At 39.8% G+C, this 22,951-nt stretch overlaps 2 protein-coding genes across 7 annotated transcripts; one reads left to right on the top strand and one right to left on the bottom strand.

Moving 5' to 3' along the window:
• Window positions 1–1,149: 1,149 nt before the first annotated feature.
• On the bottom strand, window positions 1,150–3,458 carry DPH3 (diphthamide biosynthesis 3). The gene is made up of 3 exons (XM_023919192.2): window positions 3,296–3,458; window positions 3,121–3,195; window positions 1,150–2,686 (listed from the first exon to the last, which is right to left on the bottom strand). Exons 1-3 carry the CDS (start codon window positions 3,401–3,403, stop codon window positions 2,621–2,623), a joined length of 249 nt encoding a protein of 82 aa, XP_023774960.1. The 5' UTR covers window positions 3,404–3,458; the 3' UTR covers window positions 1,150–2,620.
• Window positions 3,410–22,380, top strand: OXNAD1 (oxidoreductase NAD binding domain containing 1). Of its 6 annotated transcripts, none has more exons than XM_086852741.1 (9): window positions 3,410–3,502; window positions 8,612–8,777; window positions 9,036–9,099; window positions 12,374–12,480; window positions 15,949–16,090; window positions 18,934–18,970; window positions 19,079–19,176; window positions 21,261–21,369; window positions 22,009–22,380. In XM_086852741.1, exons 2-9 carry the CDS (start codon window positions 8,644–8,646, stop codon window positions 22,161–22,163), a joined length of 846 nt encoding a protein of 281 aa, XP_086708867.1. In that variant the 5' UTR covers window positions 3,410–3,502; window positions 8,612–8,643; the 3' UTR covers window positions 22,164–22,380. The 6 variants fall into 6 exon arrangements, with proteins under 6 accessions (XP_086708867.1, XP_086708860.1, XP_086708844.1 ...); XM_086852734.1 differs by having other exon boundaries at window positions 19,076–19,176; XM_086852746.1 differs by having other exon boundaries at window positions 3,447–3,511.
• The last annotated feature ends 571 nt before the right edge of the window (window positions 22,381–22,951 follow it).

Genomic DNA, 22,951 nt, shown 5'->3' with positions numbered 1-22,951 from the left:
AGTTAACAAAAGACAAAAGTGGGTAACCTTTTGGCTTTAGCATTGCTGAGCTTTCATGAAGGATGAACTCTTGCTGCAGAATTCCTCTCTGGAGAGCAGAAGGGAAAACAACAGAACAGCTCAACAGATTTTAAATGTCTCTCTGAGATCCTCAAAGGACAATAAAAAGTCAGAAACATGACACCCATCCTTGTTTTGCCTCCTTTTTGGAGGTGTCATCAACTAGAGTCTTGAGACCCTTGAGACCCTGCAATGAGAGAAGAGTTCAAAGTAATTTAAGTGGGCAAATGCAGTCACATCCTTTTCTAACAGCCAGCAACATCTTTCTATTGTTATGCTGTAAAAAAACTTCCAGAAAAGCAAACGTGATTTGGACAGGTACCCAATAAAAAAACTCTAGGTCTGCAAACACACTTGGTTAAAGCTTTGCTACATACACTATGTGATCAAGTAATTTTAATGTGTGTGTAAATTGCATTCCATAACTTGGACCCTATTCACACCAGGTAGGAAACTTCAAGCCATGACAGTCCCAACTGATGAAATCAACTAATTAAATCTGCTAAAATTACTTTAAAAAAACATTACCTGTATTTCAGATAAGTGGGAAACACTACTAAGAATCAATTAAACGCTTGTTACCTGCCAAGTAAAATTCAATTAACACTTTTAAAACCATGTAGGAACTTAACCAGATAGAGTACAAATAATCCTCTACACAAATGTCCTAAATCAAGAAAGGGCCTGACCTTCATCCTTCATTATATAACAAAATCTAGTCAATGATTTCTGCAAAATCTATACACTTCTACAGATGTAAAGATTTTTAGATACACATGGCAACTTACTTTGATGCATTACATCAGAGCATACATTCCCTGCTCTTGCATTTGAAAATTGCTACAATTTCTTTTATGTAGAATACTTGTGGAAAAATCATGAAGGCATTTATGCAGTAGTAATTTGAACAGGGGCTTAGGTAGCATTCCTGTAAGTTTGCTTTACAGTGTCTATTGACAGACTGAAACAATTTTCATTAACCAGCCTAAAGAACATCCACTATCATCACCCCAGCAGCAGCAACTCAAGACCTCTGGAAATCATCGTGGCTGGTGCAGAAACAAAGTAATGGCCCATTATAACCACTGATGGAATCTTAAGCATCTTTATTTAAATAGTCAAAATAAGTATTTGCTAAGGCATAGCTAACCAAAGTACCACAACATTTATTTTAAGCACGTATGTCAAAGGAACACGAGTGCCACCTCCTGGTTTAGGCATGGAAACCACACTGGGTTGTGCTTACTGCATTACAAATTTTCAACTAGATGTAGGGCTTTTTTCTCTCCTTTTCTTAAAATAACTAGAACGTTCATCTTCAACATTCACGGAATGCTGTAGGAACAAAAATCACTACATGTAAGAATCCAGTAAAACTTGCTTATCTTTAGTGCCTGTAGCAAAACAGCTATGTAAACTCTTCACAGGTAATTTTCCCCAAATTTAACTTCACAGATGTCAAATCCTATTAAAATACAGGAATGACCACAATTTTAAGTAAATATTCAAGTGCAGTGACTTGTAATTTAAGAAGCAGTCTTGGAATCAATGTGGAGTATGTTCTCATGACTCTTTTCTACCCTAAAAAATGCCTTTATTAATTAAGTGAAGTGCGTCCATCTCCTATCCAGGAAGTGACAGAATCTAATAAAGAAAGGCTGAGAAATTTACTACAAATGGCACAAAGAACTGCAGCCCATTTCATATCTACTGAAACAGTCAAATCACAAAGTTGTTGATAATATAGGGGTAAAATACAACCCACTTTGAGTTCCAGTCCATCTGCACGTTAGTAGCAAGGGTAAAAACAGGTTGACTCCATTTCACACAACACCCTCAAAAGTGTATCATTATTATGGCAGAATCGTTTGATAACAACTACCAAAGTTCTTTCAAAGCAACTTTAGAAGCAATTTAAGAAAAAAATCTGCCCCAACTCAAGTGCTGTCCCCACTGCAGATACACAGACAACTGCACACCTTCCCTGTGCTTACAGGAGTAAAGACAATTTACCAACACTGGGTAAATGTTGGCTCTGGGTCTCTTGTTTTCTCCCCATATTCAGTATGGGCTGGAAGTACACAATGCCACATCCTGGGAGAAGCTGCACTGTATCAATTCTGTATGGCACTGTGTCCTATGGACTCTTAAATCTTGCCTCCCAATATTTCAGCTCTCTGAGCCATTTCACACTCATGTATACCCTCATAAAGCCTGTTTTTCTCCACAGGCTAAGAAGCCACTGCTAGACTAAATGTTCTAATTTCTCAGCTCCACACTCTTCTTTGTATTGACTTGTGGTAAATCAGGATCATAATCCTCAAGCCTTCTGAAATACATACAGCAACTTTTTTTTTTTTTTCAAGTATATCCCTTTGGAACAAAACACATTCATGTGTTTGATGTCCCAGCAAACTCTCATTCATGTTAAGAACACAGACAATTATTGCACTTGTATCCAACAGCAGCAAGCACTTCCAGAAGGAAAACCACAACTCTTTCTGCAGTCACCATCCCCATGTTTTCTCATCCCAAAGCAGCACAGTCCACGATGCATTCATCAGCACTTGACCAATTCCTTGTTTGCCAAAGGTTCTGCCACGACTTCATCCCGCATGAACTGCTCCTAAAGAGAGCAAGCAGGGATTTAGGAGATTTACATTGTTTTTGGATCTCCTATACTCACAAACACCACGACATGCACCCAGGCTGGAGGACAGAGTGGTTATAAGTGGTACGGATCTGCTCCCAAAACATGAAAGCCGTAACTTGCCTACGAGGTGAGAAAAGCTGCCAGGGCTGCTGGAGTCAGCCACAGGAGCTCTTCATTCACATCCCTGATTTCGTCCCGCCTGTCCTACCCCACGCCCACCCAGGTAGGCATCTTTCTAAGCCCAAACACGGCAGCAGGAGACAAGAACAACGAGAGATCAGGCAGCAAATGTAGTCCCAAAGCAGAGACTTTTAAACGTCGCCCCACGCTTCCCGCACGGGGCGGCGAGCCGGGACTCGGAGGGACCCAGCTGGGACCGCGTCCGACTGCCCTTCCTCCGAACCCACCTGGTCGTAAATGACACGCAGGATCAGGGAGCAGCTGGGGCAGGTGGCCACGTCCTCCCCGTTCTCCAGGTCCTCCTGTAAAAGCCCCGGAAGAGCGGTCAGGGCCCCGCCGCCAGCCGGCCCACGGGCCTCACCACGCCGTTCTCCCCCCCAGCCCTGCCCGGCCGCCCCTCACCCGCGTGATGAGGAACCGGTCCCCGCAGGGGCACGGGTAGCTGTAGGTCTCGGTCTCCTCGTCGTACTCGAAGTCCTCGATCTCCACCTCGTCGTGGAACACCGCCATGCCGCCGGGAAGCGGCGGGAGCCGGGACGGGCGGACGGGAAGAGGCGGCGCCTGAGGGGGCACGCGGGCGGGGCTCCCCGTGACGTGATGCGGCGGCGGGTAGGGGAGGTGGGGAGCGGGCCGGGGGAGCCCGGCACCGTGGAACCCCGGGGAGGGTTCGGGTGGGGAGGAGGGAGCGGGGGGGACAGGAGGGTGAGGGGCGGCGGGCTGAGGGTCAGCGCGTTTGAATCGTCCTGGCTCGCCCTTTCCTCACGGCGGGAGCCCCGCACGCCGGTCGGAAGCGGTGGCCGGGCCGCCCTCTGCGGCTGGTGGCGCTGCCGGTTCCAGCCCTGATCTCCTGCCCGGAGATCCCAGGGGCTGCGGGGGAACGGCCGGGCACTGCCGCGACCTTGTTCTTGTCCCTTGCCCCTTCCCTGCCCTTCGGCCTTGTCCCTGCCCCTTGGTCATGTGCTTCCCCTGCCCCTTGGCCGCCTCAGTGCCGCCTCGTCCCAGCTGGGCATAGGCTGCCGGCCCCTCTTCCCCAGCCCACCGCCCTCCTCCCAGCGCTCACCGTGTTCCCCTCAGTCCTGCGAAAAACTTCGTTTTCTGTGACTCGTTTTTCAGGAAGGACCGTTTGTCTAAAGGACTGTTTTACCGAGAGATAGCTTTCGGAAAAAGACTTCCTGTGCTGCTTAAGTACCCTTGCTGCCCCCCTCTGCACTCTCTTGCATTAACCTACCTAGTAATTTGCACTTAAATGTGACGCGGGTGAACTAAAAGTAGTTCTCCCTTCAGCTAGTGATGTGGGATTAGTGCTGTGGGACTGGGGGAAAGAAGAGATGCAGACATATATCTCAAGGGATACTAACCCAGGGCCAGTGGATCAGAGGGGATGGAGAATGGATGGCTCGTTGGCTTTAAGTGAAGAGAGGAAGAAGTCATGAAAAAGTAGTGCTTGTTTCACTCCGTGGGGCAAAGGTTTAAAAAAAATATGCAAATATGTAAAGGGTGGGTGTCAGGAGGGTGGAGCCAGGCTCTTCTTGGGGTGCCAGCCACTAGGACAAAAGGCAGTGGACAGAAATTGATGCACAGGAAGCTCCACCTGAATATGAGGAAGACCTGACTTCTGTGTGAGTGACCAGGCACTGGAACAGATTGCCCAGAGGTACTGGAGTCTGTCTCAATGGAGATACTCCAGGCCCATCTGGATGCAATCTTATGCCATGTGCTCTCAAATGGCTCTGCTTGAGCAGGCAGGCTGGACCATATGACCTACTGTGGTCCCTTCCAACCTCTGTTAAAAAAAAAGGGTACTTGGAGTGGCTATTCCTGCACCAGCTTGGTAAGATGAGAATAAAGGGAGAACATCCCACCTGACAGGAGCCTGGGAAGCTGAAGCACAGCACTTCATGAAGGGCAGGGAATTGCCAAAGAGCTGGATGAGTGAAAAAATCGCAGAGGTGACAGATGGGGGAAAAGCTGTTCACGTTTTGTAAAGGCGTGAGTCACACTTGTATGTGGTAGAGGAGAACAGGGCTCATTAAAAGACATTTTGGAATTCATTGGTTGCAGAGTAAAAATGGCAAATGATTTTTATTGCATTTTTCATGTTTGGAAAGTGATAATAATATAAATGGAGCAAGCTTCTTGAACTACGGTTCAAGAGTTATTTCTAATTTAGGAGACTCAGCCTTATAGTAGTTGTATCAATAGGGTCTTTCAGCCGTGACTATAAAATTAGGCTGACATTTCTTTTGTTTCCAATATTATGTATCGATAGTGAACTTCAGATTGGTTGGAGATTTAGATGTCTATAACCATGATGTGCATGTAGATGTCTTTAACCATGGGAAATATTTCAGATCATAAAGTGATCTCATGAATTTGAGAAACTGATCTTTGAGCACTCTGGGTTTACAGGTAATATGCCACGGTAGAGGAATGAGACTTCATTAGATGTGTATTTTGTTGTCCTAAAATATTTTGAGATTGTTAATACTTCTGTTATCAATAGCATCTACATATTTGAGGTAGGAAGTACTAAAATATTTTGTTTAAACACTTAAGTACGCTTTAAGTACTCTGTGATGCTGTGGAAAAAAATTTGAAGTAATTTTGCTCACTGGGGGTAAAAGACTTATAAATAATTCCATTTTTAAAAGTTGCAAGCTGCTGCTGTGGAATTAAATGCTGAAAAATTATTAAAAATTATGGACTGTTAAAAGCTGCAGGAAGTATTTCTTATGCTTGAAGACGGGCATTTTGAGTAGTGACTGTAAATGTATTCCATTTCTGAGCAGCCTAATATGTGGAAGCTCTGCCTTCATTCACACAAGACTACAAACAGGACAGATTACTAAGTGACCAGCCAATGCAGGTGTTAGTGAAATCCTAGAGAGTATAGGCCTGATTAGTTATCAGCAAGCTGGATCAGTGCCACTTCAAGGGATTCAAAATGAAAAACATTTTGAAAATAAATTACATGCCTTAAAGAATGCACAGAAAAATATTTAAATCAAAGTAAAATATTAATGCTTTAAAGAAGCAATGGACGGTATTATGGAAATAAATATAATTTGATCGGTGATGATATATGATAGAGAGTAATGCTAATCCATTTTAGAAAAAAAATAAAGGCAGATTTACAAGGAATGAGAAGTATCTCTTGGCTCTCTATGAACCTGTTCCTACACTTGAAGAGTAGTTCTGACTAACCTTGAATGTTGTGCATGTCAGTTTATCTTTCTCTGTCATAAGCTGTTTGAGTGTGCAGCTTTGAAGCTTCACACCATATTTCCACTGCAGCGCATATGAGTGTCCTCCACTTTCTTTACTCTTTAGAGATGTATTATGTAGGGTGCTTGGAAGTGTGAGGGATTAATGTACTCTTAAATAAACCTGTGAACAAACAGGCTTAATTAAAGTTTACAAAATTCTCCACCCAGAACCTTTTCTTTACCCCTAGAAAGGGAATGCACAGTGTTTGATTTTTCATATATGAATATTGTTTGAACATTTAAAATGGCAGATAAGTTGGCTGGAATGCACTTCTGAGCATCATCCAGTCAGAATTATTGCTTGGAGCAGGACAGTTGTTCACACTGGATTAAGCCAGTCCCAGGTGTATACCTTTGTAATGAGATTTTTGCTTTCCAGCCCTGCAGTTTCTCAGTTCCCCTTTGAAGGGGACCTCTACTATTCTAACATAGCATCATCCACAAGTTTGCTGATGATAGAATGGCCCAGAGGGGACCTCAAAGATCCCAGTTCAGCCACCATGCTATGAACTGGGACATCTTCTGTCTCATCATCCAAGTTAGTGATAAATATGTTGACCTGTATCAGCCCTAGGGTACTCTTTACTATTCTAGCCAACAAGTGAAGCAACTTAAAGCCATCAAGTCTTCAGTTCTGTCTACCCAGACAAGTTTTCAGCCACTCCAAACATCCATCTGGCCTTGGCTTACTAATGTATGTGTGCTTCAGGGGCTGGTGCCAGGAGACACAGGACACTCAAGGTGTGTTGCATCCTGTCTCCTTAGCTGTGTGACCTTTTATTCTGATAGCTGTTCAGATTTATCAAATGTAATCTGCCCTTGGTAAATCTGAGTCACATCTTCCTGATTACATTCTTAGCTTTCATCCAGCTAAGGGGACAAGCTCTGAGCTTTTTTCCAGATACTGAGATGGTGCTGGCTGGATGTAAGCAGTGCTTTTTGCCTCCCTTAAAAATGAGCACATGTCTTTTCCCAGTCAGGTGGAGACTATTGCCTGAGAAGCATGTCAGCTGTGTCTCTTAGCAACCTTGAGTGTAACCCATCTGGCTCTGTGTGTTTGAGTACATCCAACATCTCTCAGCAGGTGCTGGCCCTGCTCCTACTTATCCCTCTCCTTCCCAGCCACCACTGGTACAAGCAGAGGTCTGGGTGCAGGCTTTGCCTGTAAAGACTGAAGCAAGAGGAATGTTGACTACTTCAGCCTTTTCCATATCATCTCTGACAAGGTCTTCCCCTTGTGAGAGACTGAAACATTGATGGTTAATGGCTCAAGCAGTTGCCCATTTGGAAAAGCTACAGGGGCTTTGCTGAGGCCAGGTTTGCACCCCTGGACTGAAGGGCAGGAGGAGAGGTTTGGGAATCCTCTGATCTGCATAAGAGCAGCCCAGGAACAGGGAAGGTGGGCACCCACCACCAGAGGATGACCACAACACACTGACCTTTGTTTAACAACAAGCTAGGTTTGAGCCAGATAAGGGAAAAGGCCAGTGAGGAGCAGGTGCTGCTGAGGTGGGATAATGCTTTTTATCATGCCAGTGTCCTTCCCTGCACAGCTGGGCCAGCTGTAGATCTCCCCTCCCAGGGGAGCTATCAGGACACTCGTGTTCACACCTGGGCCTGAAGGTGTTCATCCCTTCCTGTGGGGCAGAAGTGGCTCAATTACACTGGCATGAGAGGCAGCTGTCATGGCTTAGGGGATGTCACAACCCATCAAAGACCCCAAAGTGCCCCAGACTTGCTCCCAGACTCATTTCTGGGGCCTTCCACCAGACCACAGCACATGATCAACAGTGTAAAACTCCCCCAGGGGAGGCACCTGGGCGCTCCCTCCTGAATGTATTGAACCCATTGAAATCTGTGTTTCATGGTCTTCCCGAACCCCTGATGGATCAAATCTCCAACCATCACTGACTAAGTGAAATTGCAACAATCCGTTCCTGTCACTGCATCCACTGGTGGTGATACGTTTCCTCTCTACAATCTTCTCATCCTTTCTCTTCTTTTCCTTATATATTTTCTTAAGTGATTATTTTATACTTTGATATTGTTTCATTTCTATAGATAATAACCAAAAGGGCTCCCTCCTTTCCTTTCCTTTGCAACCAAATTGTTCTAAAACAAAGTTGCATTATACATATATGTGTGTGTATATATATAAACATTGGCCATTCAGTGTCATTTCATTTGCCCCAAGGAATCTATTAACAAGAATCTCAGTTACCGTCACCTTTCAGAGTGGCCATTACATCACTTCACTTGATGGATGCAGATTTTCTCATGTTTATGAAACTTTCATGCTTTCAAAATTCCCTCTCATTATACTTTTTATCTGTTGCTAGTTTTAGCTCCAGCTGAGCTTTGGGTTTTCTGATTTAAGGGAAATAAAGGCTGAAAACAAGCCATGTCAAACACTAAATGCTTAATTTAACAAATATTTACAATTTTTTTTCAGGAACCACTGATTCTGAAGACTGCCTGGTCATCATGGCTAATGCTTCCATTTATGTGGGTTGCACTGTTCCTCAGTTACTGAGAGGTGCTCAGAGCAGAATTTTTCCCTCTTGTTCTGCATTGAGGATGTTGAGACACTCTGCTTTTTGTTACTGCACAGGGAACGGGTAGGTTGTCCACTTCCTTGTTTTTTTAAGAGACTGCCATGGTAACACAGTCAAAATCAGACTGACAAATTATTACAGACCTGTAAATGCTTACTTTAACTCCCAATTATGTATTTATATTTAATTCTTATTTAGATTTATGTCATCTGTAGTCTGGATTACACTGGTAAATTGTTATGTTAATAGAAATTCATATCAGTAAGGGACAGTAGCACAGCTGTCAAAATGACAATTATCTTTGTTTGCTATTTCTTGCAGCACAATAAAATCAAAAAGGAAAATGGATCATCTAGAGAGGACAGCAAATAATTTTCGACAGGAGGTTAGTGTTCTGTTCTTTAGGATGCAAGTAATTTTTATTTTTTTTGCTGCAAAGGTAATTATATTGGATAATAGTATTTGATTCTTAGGCTCCATTTTGCCTTCTGGTGGAGTCTGGTTGGCTTCTTTTTCTCCTTATTTTTTATATTTGTTACTGGTATAAAATTAGCATATTTAGTGCTCAGTGGGTGAAATGTAATGAGTTTTAAAATTTTGCAGTGATATAATGCTGTTTACTTTATATTGGGAAAGAAACTTAATAGATTTTTTGGCCAAATATGAATTATAATAAGTAATGAAAGCATGTGGATACCCCTCATCTCTAAACAGACTTCTCATATTTTTATGGATTTCTACAATTCTGGTTCAGATTTGAGATTCAAAAATGTAAAAATGTCCTTTTATAACATAGGAGTAAGGCAAATGTGTAGACATTTTGAAGAGAGAGAGATGATAGCTGTAAAGAAGATCTTCAGTTGTATCTATTTTAATTCACAAATACAAATAAGATAGAGCATTGTTCTCCATTAAATTCAGAAATGCTTATTCTGGATCTCAGTTCTGAGCAGCAAACATTCTTTCTCATAATGTTCAGAGGGGAACACAAGAAGGAATACAAGAGTATTCTTTTATTTCATACAGATATTTCCTTTCTGTAACAAGCTGAAGTAGATGCACACAGATGCAAACACACCACACAACTGTCAGTGTGTGTACATGAAGTCCTTCTCTGCTAAGTTTTTAGTGAACTATAGTGGAGAATAAGTCACATCCTACCAAAAGGAAGCTGTGTGCAGGGAATATGTAGGTAGCCCCCGAAAGAGAAGGTTCAGCACTGTGTGACATGGGCTGTAGCTGGATGAGACAAATGCAGCAGACAGGTTCTGCCTGTCACCAGAGCTGTGAGCCAGCTTTGGGAACCTTGGAGCTGTGCCTCAGGTATCCACATTTAATGCCAGCTCTTCTCTGAGTACACATCAGTGTTGTTTGTTGACATCCAGCTGCTGTGGTGGATCCTGTTTACCCAACAAAATGGATGTAGAGACAGGCACAGACCAATGCATGTTCTCATTTGCTTCTGACATGAAAAAAATGATGTCACTTTTCAGTGTTGCAGTCATGGGGATATTTTTTATAGTTATTGCTTGGTTTGCTTCCTTTCTCTGCTCAATGGCAGTACCTGAAAAATACATGGAAAATGATCCTTATGGGGTGTTAGAAACTCAGGGTGGATGCAGGGAACTGTGAGGCACAAGGAAGAGAAGGAAGCTGCATGAGATAGGTGAAAGAGCAGCGCTCAGTTCTTGATACTGCACATTCTCTGCATATCAGAGGATTATGCTGTTTCTTTTTTTTAATGCTTGATTTATTCTTTGTTGTTTTATTTCCGACCACTTTAAAATCAGTTTATTTTAAATCCTCTGCTTGGTTTTAAATTCCATATAATCAGCAGTTTGCTTCCCTCAGCCAATATTGCCTTATTTGGCCACTTCAGTCCTGTAAAAGATGAAAGAATCATAAATCTGTACTGCATTAGTGTGAATGCTGCATAACATTGCCTGTTGAAGAGTGATAATGTGAAGGGCCAGGGCAAGGAAAAGTGACTAATGCTTTCTTGAAATACAGCTGCAAAATCCAGAGTCCTGTGTCCTCCTCCCTCTCACTGCAGCCTTGCTCTGGCCAGTTGGATACCCTTATGATGGTCCAGAATACTGGCTGTCTTTGATCATCCTGACTCAAATTTAATTTTTGAAATAACTTTGTAACAATTAAGAACTAAATTTCCAGTACTCTTGCAGGTCTCCCAGCCAAATAACAAATTAAGGAGTGTACTGAAGAGTAAAGAAGATCCAAATTTAATGTCCCTTTCCTGCTCCCTCCATTGGAACAACCACTGAAGTCATGTATCTGACATTCCTCTTGTTAATTTTGACTGACTGCATTCCTCATTTAATACTGTCTGCTAAAGTGGAACAGGAATCCATGCTACTTCATTTTAAATTAGCAAATGTCCTGCTGTTTAATGGGGCAAAGGACGTGTTCAGATGTTGCTTCATGAATAAATTAATTTCCTGACATATGTTTTAAATTACAGCATAGTTGCTTAAAGTTTTGGGGTTTTTTTATCTGTTTGATCTTAGACAAATGAGAAATGGTAGAGTTTTGGTGGTATTTTGAGTATTTCCTTGTGTGGTGACATCAGTATTTTTAACAGCAAAATGTGTGTATTGCTCTGTGTAGAAAAATACGCATTTCATTTTGGGCATTGATTTCTTTGTAGAGGAAAAAGGTTAATAATTATAGGTCAGAAAAACCTGAAAAGGAAGGGCAGGGAGGGGATGAAAATCCATGTTGCACTGACGGGCATCAAAGAACCTAAGTTGGCTGCTCATCCCCAATGGATCTTCTTGTAAAGTCTGTGGGGGTTTTTTTGGGTTTTTTTGTTTGTTTTTTAAAACTCCTTAAAAGTAGTATCATCTATGCCTCTGACATCCCCTCCCATGTGGCTGCCAAACAAAATCTGCTCTGTTAACCAGCCATGAGACCTTGTGTCTTGGTTTCCCTGTGGTCATATGGGGGTGTAGGGGGGTAAATGCAGTAACACAAGGCTTGTTAGTTTTCTTTCCTTGATGCATTAACATTAATGCATAATCTTTCAGTAATGCATTTAATTACTTAAATAAATCTAGATCCAGAATTCTCCCTGGGACTTCATCTGCAACTGATTTTTTACAAGTGTCCTTTGTCCTTATATCAGAGATCTTTTTACTTTGTTTTGCTGGAAGATGCAGGAGTTTGTGTCTTGTATAGATACCTAAAGAATCTGATAAGTGATAACTAGCAATCACCTCTTTTTATAGCTATGTTCTCTTCAACTGAAATAAAGTAAGTTTGTTTACAATCTTAGACAAAGTGCCAGATCTAGTAGACTGCAAGTACAAACACTGTTCTCCATTCAATGACTATTTAAGTGCATCACAGAATGGTTTGGGCTTGAAGGGACCTTAAAGATCATGCAGTTCCAAGGCCCTGCCATGGGCAGGGACACCTTTCACTAAACCTGGTTGCTTAGGGCCCCATCCAACCTAGCCTTGAACACTTCCAGGGATAGAATCCATTTCTGTTTCATCACCTCAGTGAAACATATTGGTGCTGTAGGTAATGAAATGCCATGGGTACCGTGGGAAGTGATGGATGTTTCATGCATGGCTTCTTGAGTGCTTTTGCTGCAAATTATACCTACATATCACAATGGCTTCTTTTTCTTTTGTTAGGTAATTACACAAGCAAAAGTGTGTGGAATCACCAATGAATCAGAGACAGTCAAAAGGCTTCGTTTGGCAATTGCAAATAAGGATTTTACTTTCAAAGCAGGACAATGGTAAGATCTTCTGGTATATTTGATGGGGTAATGACTAGGAGAAGTCCACTACAACAAAGTGCTGAAAGGTCTCTGAACCCTGGGCGTTGGAAGAAGTTGTTAATTTATATAATACACTGTTTTCTTATTGGATGCTCTGTCAAAGAGCTGATACTTGGCATCAGTTTTAAATAGTCATTATAAAAAATGCTAATATTACTGTTAAAAGGGCAGAAGTGCATATTCTTTAAATGTTCAGTTTTACTGTTCTGATGTTTTCCTGTGTTTTATTATATTACATTGTTTCTTCAGGAGTACTTTGAAATTCACTACAGTTTATTCTGCAGGCTGTCTTTATTTACTAGTTGTTTTTACAGAGGAGCTGAGACTGCTGGTTTGCAAGTTACTTAGTTGTGGTTTATTTCTTCATCTTAAAGTTTCCACTCTGAAAATTAAACCTCTTAGGTCAGATTAATAGTAATATATTAATATAAATAGCCAAATTTGAAAATAAAAACCTTGAATTATTAAGCTTTTGAAACAATTAGCAGTTTGTTTAAACAATTTTACAGAGTTTTTTTTCCCCAAGGAAGCAGTGGATTTTCATGTTTGTTATCCTTGTTAAAAATACTCTCACTCAGTAACTTTTTTTTTTCTCTTAGAAATTAATTTAAAACTAGGAATAGTTGCTTTTGGCAATGGACGTTTTAATGCTATTAAACTTTTTATTTGCTTTGGTCATCTGAGAGTGGGTTTGCTGAAATCAAAGTATAGCTGCTAGGGTATTAACAACATATGTTACTCATGGAGTGGTAATAAGCTGGCTTTTAAATTTAGAACCAGAACACAAGATGCTGATTAGCAATAATTTGTTCGTGAAGTAATTTGCTGCAGTTTTTGCACATGTGCAGTGACTCATATTAAATTCCTGCTTGCCAGTACTTGCAAAGTACATTTACCCTCCAAAAATGTTTTTGAAATTATCATGCTGAAAACTGAAAGCTTTAATTATAATTACTCTTCTTCATTTTCTTCTTCCTTGAGAGTGTTCTAATGCTATTGTAAGGTACACACCAACTTCTCTGTACTTGTATCTATAAACTGGGGTTGCATTTTTTTGATGAGCAGTACAAAACAACACATTTTCCTGAGCAGAAAAGGCTAACTTGTTGGGATTTGCTATAGTAAGATGTTACAGCCAAAGATTGTCACTAAAATGTTTACATTTCCTGAAAGCATTCTAATTATTGAGTTTTTCAGAAGCAAAAGTGAATTTGTTTTGCAAGCACTTTGGCAGATACTGGTCTTTATCTGACTTCAAATAATAATGAAGAGACTTGTTGCTGTTACACCTTTTAATTTACAAAAACATGCATTGAGGTATATGCATGTTACAAATACTTTGAGGAAGCAGCTTTATGATTTTAGTGTTTCTCATCTCTTACTCCAGCAATGGGTAATTATTACTCATTTCCTAAAGACATGGTTTAGGTGGATTTTAAAAGGAGGGAAGTGAAAAACCACCCTGACATCTCTAGTTCACTTTTTTTTTTTGCTTTTCCTTGTGTTTTTTTTTTTTTGTTTTTTTTTTTTTAATTTTTTTCCCTTCTGCTGCTCTTTTCCCTTAGGCTGTCACATTTCTTCAGGAGCCCACTCACCCTTCCCAACATGGCTGAGACAAGCCATCAGAGCTAGTCCCCTGTAAGATAGTAAACTGTGCCTTGAAATCAATTCTCATAGTTATGTACTTGGGAAAGAAAAATACATCTGCATTAGTATGTAGGAAAGGTAAAAACTATGTTTGATGTAGGTTTTGCAATAATGTTTGTGTGTTGCCCCACCAGGCATGAATAAGGTTTCCCTTACATGCCAAGGAGAACATTTTGACTTGAAGGTAAATTGTGACTTCACAGCATAAATTCTCATTATTTTTCGTTAAGTTCATCTTTAGTAGTAAGGCTGTTCTCCACCAGAGGGAGGTAAAGAGCTTCAGCAGCATGGTGAGATGTTCTTTGGCATGATAAACGCTGCAATTCAAGAGTCGACCTTTCTCAGCTCCCAGAGCCTGACTCAGTAAAGCTGGGCCCCACGGGCAGTGGGGCTGCACAAGCTGAGGACACTGAAAAAAGCCTCCTCAACTTTTTTGGTTGTAAACTGTTCATTTGCAGTCAGGTATCTTCATGCACCATCAAGATATTATAAGCATAAAGTTAAACATTGTGTCACTATTGTATATATCACACTGTATGCATTCTTTGAGAGTAAGATATTTTTTCTTCAAAGGGTGAATTTTGCATAGAGTAAGCAGACAAGATTTTTTTTCTTCAAAAAGTGGTGATCTACTCAAAGTCCTTCTCTCTTTCCTCAAGTATTTGTGGTCTCTGTGAAGAATACAGCCTTACTGTTTAAAGAAAATACCTTTGCAGTAGAAGCCAGTCTGTATTTCTTGTTGCATCCTCACTTAACTAATACTGAGCCAGCCTAACCCAGGCTTGAATTGAATAATGGTTCTTTAGTACGTGACATTGTTTATCAGTGTGGTTGTTTCCTAAGGGGACCAGCACAACTAGTTATAAACATTTGGTTTATTTTGAAATATGTGGAATTTGTTACATGCTGTAGAAAGCAGAAGAATTTAAATATTTATGGAACACAGAGGAGTTCAGGTGATAGATCACAAACCAACTCATAATTTTCTGATAGTTTTCTTGAAACCTCATCAAGGCTTATCAAAACCTTACTTTTATGAGACTGGATTATAGTTCATACATAGTAATGGCTTGCCTTCCATACTCTCTAATGGCTGGTATTGCAGAAGTTTAGCCACATGTTACCTTCTTATTTGTATAAACTCTTGCATGGTTTACTTTAAAGCTGGAAGAAAAAAAGTAGGAATTTATTCCAGTTCAATTTTTGATAACCTAAGAAGTGATATGTGCCACCAGAGGGAGCTGCAGTCCTGCTGCCAGTTGTGGACTTCTTACACGGGAAATTTTACTCGTACTGCTGGTTTCACTTCAGATACTTCATCTACCCAGGAAAAGAAAGTGTTTAATATAAATTAATTTCCCTAAAATTAGAATGCCAATCTTCTTATGTTTGAAAACTGAAGATTTTCCCATCAAAGAGTGGGAATTAAGCTGCTCTATCAGACCATAATTATGTTTTTGTTCTAATATGCAAATAATTTATTTAAAACACTTAGAATTCTAGTCCGCTGTGAGATGTGACATCTAATGCTAAAAGCAGAATGGTTTGAAAAGCTTCTAGTTTAGCAAACATGATGACATGGTTCTAGAAGAAAATAATTCTGAGGAAATGGTGTTACTCAAGGTTAACTCCCTTTTCAGAAAAGTTATGTTACAGAAATGAAGATGTTGTAAATGAAAGATAATTGAAACAAAGTCAGCCACATTACTTTGGCTATTGTTGCTCATGTTTGGGGTTGTTGGCTTCTTTTTTAAACGTTTGTGTCTGATCTATTTTTAGGGTCGATTTCTTTATTCCTGGAGTATCTGTAGTTGGGGGATTCTCAATATGTTCAAGCCCTGGCCTGTTAGAACGAGAAGGAATACTAGAGCTGGCAGTAAAGCACACTGTTCATCCTCCTGCTCACTGGATTCACACTGAGGTAAATTAATTTAACTGTGAAATTTGGCTTGCTGCCATTTCTTAATATTTTTTTTTTTGGAGGTAGAGGGGGTGGTGTGTGTTTTTAGACCACTTTGTGCTATTAACTGCAAAACTCATGTTCCACTTCAAGCATTTTGGATACAATATAAATCTTAAAACCTTTTATTCAGTAAGGGACTGAAACTGAATGTTTAAATGGAAATATGGTTATTGTGATCTTTTGACACCACTTATGCTTACAGTGAACTTAAAGTGATATTGTAGTTAGTATATAAAAGGGTTCTCACTCCTTTGGAATTAATGAATTTAAAAATTTTTAAAAACCTCTTTTCTAATTTTACATCCCTGAGAACAGGGAGTGTTACACATTACAAAGTTACCTCTGATAACCTTCCGTAATTCCTGACTATTTCTGTAAATATAAACTGGGAATCATTGATAAATCACAGATAGATGTAGATTATTAAAGGGAAGTTAAGGAAGATACTTTGATCAGTTTTTTCTGAAATGATAAAACATTTCAGAATATCTATACTATTCTTTCAAATACACAATATTTTTGTAATAAAGACAACACAAGGCTTGGGGTTTTGCTATATTAAAAGTAAAATCTGAAACTTGACCTTGTGGTGTTTTGTTCATCATTTACCCCATTGAGTTTGTCAAATGAGTCACATGTTTCATCAATGATCTGTCCTATAAACTTCTGTTCTTTTCAAAGGCTCTGGAAACTCCTTCAGAACTTTTGATGTTGTAGATCAGTTTTTCTTGCCGAGTTTTCTGGTGGAATTTATAGGATAAATCTTTAGTTAAGGGGTAAGCTACATCAAACCTGATGCCATGGAGAAACCTCCAGGGATACATGGACTCTTCTAGCTAAACTAAAGTGTATGCTTTTTTTAGGAAACAAGCAAAATACCAGCAACCTAGAATTCGAAAATGTTGTATATATGGTGACAAAACTGGTGCTTATGTTTAAAAGTTGCTCCTAAAGGAAGTTGATATCTCAGGTTAAAAATGTTACAGGAATAGTTATCCCTAATTTACTTTATCTGTGGTTTTTAGAGTTATCTTTTGTTAATATTACTGTACATAAAATAGTATTTTTCACCACCATGTACTTTATATAACTTCAGGAAAATATAGCCTTTTCTTTAAAAAATATCCATGTAATGTATTGATTGCTTCACTTCTCTGCCTGAGCTGTGTTTATAAACTAGTCTAAAGGACACTTTCTTGTGGTATTACTGCAGAATTTTACTGTTTTTTCTTGTATACTGACTTACTGTTATCATTGTCATTGCCAAAGCATGGTGTCCTGGTTTAGGGCAAATCTGGGAGAAAACTTCCAAAGGGGTCTGTCTAGAAGGGGGAAGTCACCCTAGGACACATGGAAATATCTGGAAGACTGCTGGTTAAGAGACATTCTTCCCAAATCCCAGGTTAAATCTTGAGGAACTATGGCTGGTTAAGGGGGCCAATGTGAGATTGTTTCTCTCTAAAAATGCTTCTTTCCTCCTTTCCTCAAAGGGTACCATATTCTGTGTCCTCCTTAGGCCACATGAATCTGGAGCACATGTGGATTTGTGCTTCTCTAGACCAGAGTAAAACATGGTGGGAAAGCCTGGCAGAGTACATCACAAGGGAGAGAGAAATCAGTTTCAGATAATGAATGCTCATTGTCCCGCAGCAGACTTGAGAGACAATAGTTCTGCCATAATCAAGAAAAGCAAGAAAGTTGTCATGTTGTGTTTTTAATGATCATGCTTACTATCTTTGGAATCTGTGTGTTCTATGCAGTACCTGCATCCAAGGGTGTCCTTCTTGCTCCTGGTGGAATTGTTACACGTTTAGACCTTAGCTGTCTGTGCAGCCTTCATTAATGGAACTCCCTTTGTTTCAGTTTACTGTTTCCTGCTATGAAAAGAATTCTTTGGAGGAAGTGTTTTCATTCTCCAAGCTAATTTTTCAGCAGTTGTTACAGCTTTTTCTTCACCATTCCCACCTTCCTTGGTTTCCCTATCCTCTTAATTTTATCTTCTAAAACCTATATATGGCCTAAGTGCTCTTATTTGTTCTGTCAGCTTGCAATGATGTGGAAGAACTCACCTGACTTCTCTGTACTGTAGCTTCACCCTTCAGAGCAGGATGCAGTGCTGGTTTACCAAGGAGATATTGACTCAAGTGGATTTTCTTGTCGTAGCTGTTGTTTTCCATGTATCAAAAAAACATGCTTGGGCACATTTCTTTAGGAAATAATTTCTTACATACAAGTGGAGAGTAAGAGAGAAGATTTCCCCCTGATTTTTCTTCTGTATCTCTGAAGTTGCAAATGCAGAAGTGATTCTGCAAGAAATATTCTTGTGGATACTTGCTTCACTTCTGGGTGGTTTTTAATTTTAAGGAATGGGGATGGAAAAACCTGTGTGTGCAACTTGACTCTGACCTTCTGTGACTTCATAGGAAGGCCTTTTTTGGCATGAAGCTGGTTTTGGGTAAAAGTGTGATTTCACATGTTGAGCTTGGGTTTTCACAACCACATATTGCTGTTGGAAAACTGTGAATTGTTCCTGTTTCAATTCTTATGTGGGTAAGAAGGGGGAGTCACCATCCTGCCTTACCATAAAACTGAAACTTTTTGAAGTAGAACTGGATCACTAGAGACACTGGGTTACTTCAGGTATCTGGGAAATGTGTGTATATTTTAAAGTCCGTCTGTTTTTAGTTCAGTGGTCAATTAAAAATCACAGCCCAGCAAACCTTGTGACTGGGATGCAAAAATAATAAGATTTCAACTTTTGCATTTAGTTCTGAAATTAAATATCTTCTTTTCCATCCTAGTGTACTCTTGACTCAGAAGTGGCTCTGCGAGTGGGAGGTGATTTCTTCTTTGATCCTCAGCCTGGTGACTCCCCAGTAAACCTAGTGCTGATAGCAGGGGGTGTTGGAATTAACCCATTGTTTTCTATACTGCTGCATATAGCAGATCTTCATGGATACCAAGAGGGTAAAGGAAATAGACACAAATTGGGAACAGCGAAGCTGTACTACAGTGCAAAAAATACGAGCGAACTCTTATTTAAGGTAAATCAAAAAGTATTTTAAAAATACATGCCTCAGCTATTCAGCTACTAGTGTGCACATCAATGTTACCAAATTCCAAGAGAGTCACTGTACAGAGACAAAAATCTGCCTCAAATCCCATGTTTATTTTGTTAACTACTTATGCCAGTGTACAAATTAAGGCTGTTACTGGACATACCTGCTCCCACTGATTTTGATAAGTCAATTACCCCTAAATTTTACTACATCCCTGAATTTTACTACGATCTTCTAAGAGCATCATAGTATACTAAAGATTATATATATATGTATATACACACACTAATACTTTCTGAAATAAAGAGCTTTGTTGATAATGCATTAGTTACTAACAAGTACTAGTGTATGAATGATTTATAGCTGCTTTTAAAACTGCTTGTGCAGTACTTCATCAACATTTACTCAGCAGTTAAAGATCATTTGTCACACTCAGCCATTAAGGGTTATTAATAATATTTTAGGGTCAAATTAGTGGAGGTTCTGTAAAGAAGCATCCAGAATGATTTATGGGTTTTTTAAGTATTGAAAGCTTTTGATTGTAAGATAAAGATGAAGATGATTCCAGAAACAGTGTATAGGATCCATCACTAGTTTTATTTCTGTACTTCTACCATGTTTCTAGACATAGAGATATTTGCTTTCTTTGAAAAGTCATTTGTTTGTTGCTAGAAGCAGAATAATCTGCTCTTCCTTTTGGCCACCTACTCATCTCCCAGTCTGTTCTAAGCAGGCACAGGTTTTTCCAGTGCCAGTACTGACATTCCCGGCATTCACTTAAGCAGTTTTATGACAGCGGATCTTTTGCACTAAAGCTTCTGGGACAGAAGAGAACACAGTGTCATGCACAGTGCTTAAAATAAATCCCTCCCTTCATTCTTCACATGTCCCTCAGATCCAGAACATGTCTGTCAAAATTCTTCAGTTCTGTGCAGAGGATTGAGGAGATGGAATCTCTAGCAGCCTTTATGCTGTCGCAACAAACATCTGTGCAGGATGTGGACCATCTCCAGGAGGACCAGCTGGGACCTGCTGGGTTATTACTGATGGTTTGGAGGTCACAGGCTGAGGCACTGGAAATACCCTTAGTGGAAATGATAGAAGCAACAGCATATTAGGGGTACAAAGACAGCAAGTCAATAGTAGAGGTGCTGGTGGAACGCTGTACAGCAGCGGCAATATGTGCTGCTCTTCATCCCGTATCTTTTTAAGGATTCAGGAACAGATTTTCTACAAAGTAGAATCCTTCCAGTTTTTTTTTGTTAAGCAAACCAGGACAGACTCAGTGTAGTAACTAGATAACAAGCAAACACTTAACAAAATAAGCGAATTTGCCTAGAAATTATTTGTATTTCAGAATATTTTAAAGAATTTGAGTGTCTATTCCAGCAGTGAAAATCCTCTATAATGCAGAATCTAGACAGTAGCTAAATCTTAATTTCAGAACTAACTACAGCATCTGACTAACACATTCTTTTTTTGCTATGATTTGAACTGAAGCCGCTGGGGGTTTGGTGGTAACTTATCACAGCTGTGACTTAGGGAACTGAAAATGAGTTTATACTATCTACTCTGGTAAAAATAACATTAGCATTACATGGTAGTTGGTTTTACTTGAGAACATGAGACATTAAAAGGTCTAGTGACCTTATCAGATAAATCAAATGAGACTCAAAAAGTTCCTAACTAATGGTAAATACATACTGCAAGTTGTTTTTTTTTAAATGGAAAACCCCTATGGAAATAGAAGGAGGAAATACTGAGAATTCATACAGGGAAGAAATTGGGAAATGACTTAACTGGATCTTCGGTCCAAATCTTACCAGATGGTCATCTGTGTCAGAAAAGGAGAAAAGCACTAACATAGCTGGCAGGGTATTTGCATTCCAAGTGTGGGAATTCTGTGTGTGCGTGCAGGTCAGGCCTGTGGAATCACACTCATCAGGTTCTCGGTGCTGAAATGCAAAGTCTTGATTCCCAGTAATAGTCACAGGCATTCTGGGACTGTGTGCATACATCTGCTTTGATTTAATGGACTGTGGTGTAAGCAAGTGTGTTTAACATTACAGAAAAATATTCTTGGTTTGATGAAGGCGTTTCCTGGAAAGATCACATGTTGTTTCCACGTCACCCAGCAGCGCTCGCAGATCTGTCAAGAACTGCAGCCACACATTACAGGTAAATGTCATGGCACTGTACAGAGATGCTATCTGAAGCCCAAGTTTGATTATATCAAACTTGGATGAAGTTGTGCATAATAACCCAGCATTTTCACATTTAAAGGCACAAAATGAGATGTGAGTTAAATATTTTCTCTGTACTTACTCCACTCTGTGGTAAAGTTTTCTCTTTGCAGTTTTTGTTTTCCTCTGTTAATCCTAAACTTTACATGGATATTTCCCACTGCAGACTTTATTCCAGAAACTATTAAGCAAATGTTGTTTACTTTCCTTGAGGTGGGATTGATGAAGGATAAGCTGATGGCTTGTAAGAGATACTTCAGCATGTTTCCATGTCTGCTGTCTTTGCGTAGAGATACTTATTTTTTTCATGTGAATTTGGGATTTTACTTATCTGTAAGCCGTATTTCTCTTCAGTGACTAATACCCTCTGCATTCCAAGTAAGAGCACTGATCTAAATCCCCAGAAGAACAAATGGTTTTGGAAGCCCTAAATCTCAATACCTATTATCCTGAAACAGGCCAGGTATTTTTAAGAAATGACTGTTTGAAATACCTCTAACCAGACATTATTTTTGAAGCGACTTCATGATTAATATTTTTGTTCTCATTTCCTACTTTTTTTTTTCTTTGTCAGAGGGAAGAATATCTGAAAAGGATCTAGAGAAACACGTATCTAATGATACTTCATGGTACATCTGTGGTCCCCCTCCAATGATAGAATCTATGTCCAAGCTGCTCACTAACATTGGTGTTCCTAGAAACTGTGTTTTCTTTGAGAAATGGTGGTAGTGACACCTGCTGAAGAGAAAAAATATTATTTTTTCCAGTGCATTTTGATAAGCTGAAATGTACAGAAATGGACTATGAATTATTTCGAAGATTTTAATGAAGATGTCCTCAGTACAGAAGGAAAGTGGTCCTATAATTTATCTGTAATACACCTACAATACAGTGCTGCTGCTTTGGGGGAAAGAAAAGTGATTTTATATTAAAGACATTAACTCTTCTGGTTTTTTGGTGGTTTATCTTTTCTTACGGGTAGCAGCATATTTTCACATTCTGAACTTGCTTTGTTAAGTCAGCTTTTAAAAAACCTTCAGTGTCGGATTCAGCACTTTTAAAGAATTAGTTGTGCAGCAATGCCAGGTCTGTTTATAAGGATAATTCAGGCCCAACCTCTCAATCGGCTCCAAATGAGTACACACTTCCCTCCCCAGTTCTATATAATACATTTACTATTTTTATAGAAGAGGAGCTGCTGTGTTGTGACTTCCTTCTCTTGCCATTTCCTCTCAGAAAAGAAAAAAACCCTCACCTTTTATGTGGTTTATATAAGTAAGTCATTTGTGTTGACGAAGATATTTTCTCATAATCCTGTTTAGCCCTGAGTTGAAAGTGTTGAGTGCAGCAGTCTTAGGAATTCCTACTCTGAATCTGTGCTGGTGCTGAGGTTGTTCGCCAAGATTGTGCTTGCATGGGCTGTGTCCTCAAAAGCAGCACTGGCCAGGAACAGCCAAGATGGGGAATCTCCCCAGTCCTGCTTCATAAAGTACAGAGCTTTAGGGGATTCCAGGATG

The sequence above is a fragment of the Cyanistes caeruleus genome, chromosome 1 (assembly GCF_971803275.1).
Source record: "Cyanistes caeruleus chromosome 1, bCyaCae1.hap1.1, whole genome shotgun sequence".
Taxonomy (NCBI): domain Eukaryota; kingdom Metazoa; phylum Chordata; class Aves; order Passeriformes; family Paridae; genus Cyanistes; species Cyanistes caeruleus.
This window is presented reverse-complemented; position numbering and strand designations above follow the sequence as displayed.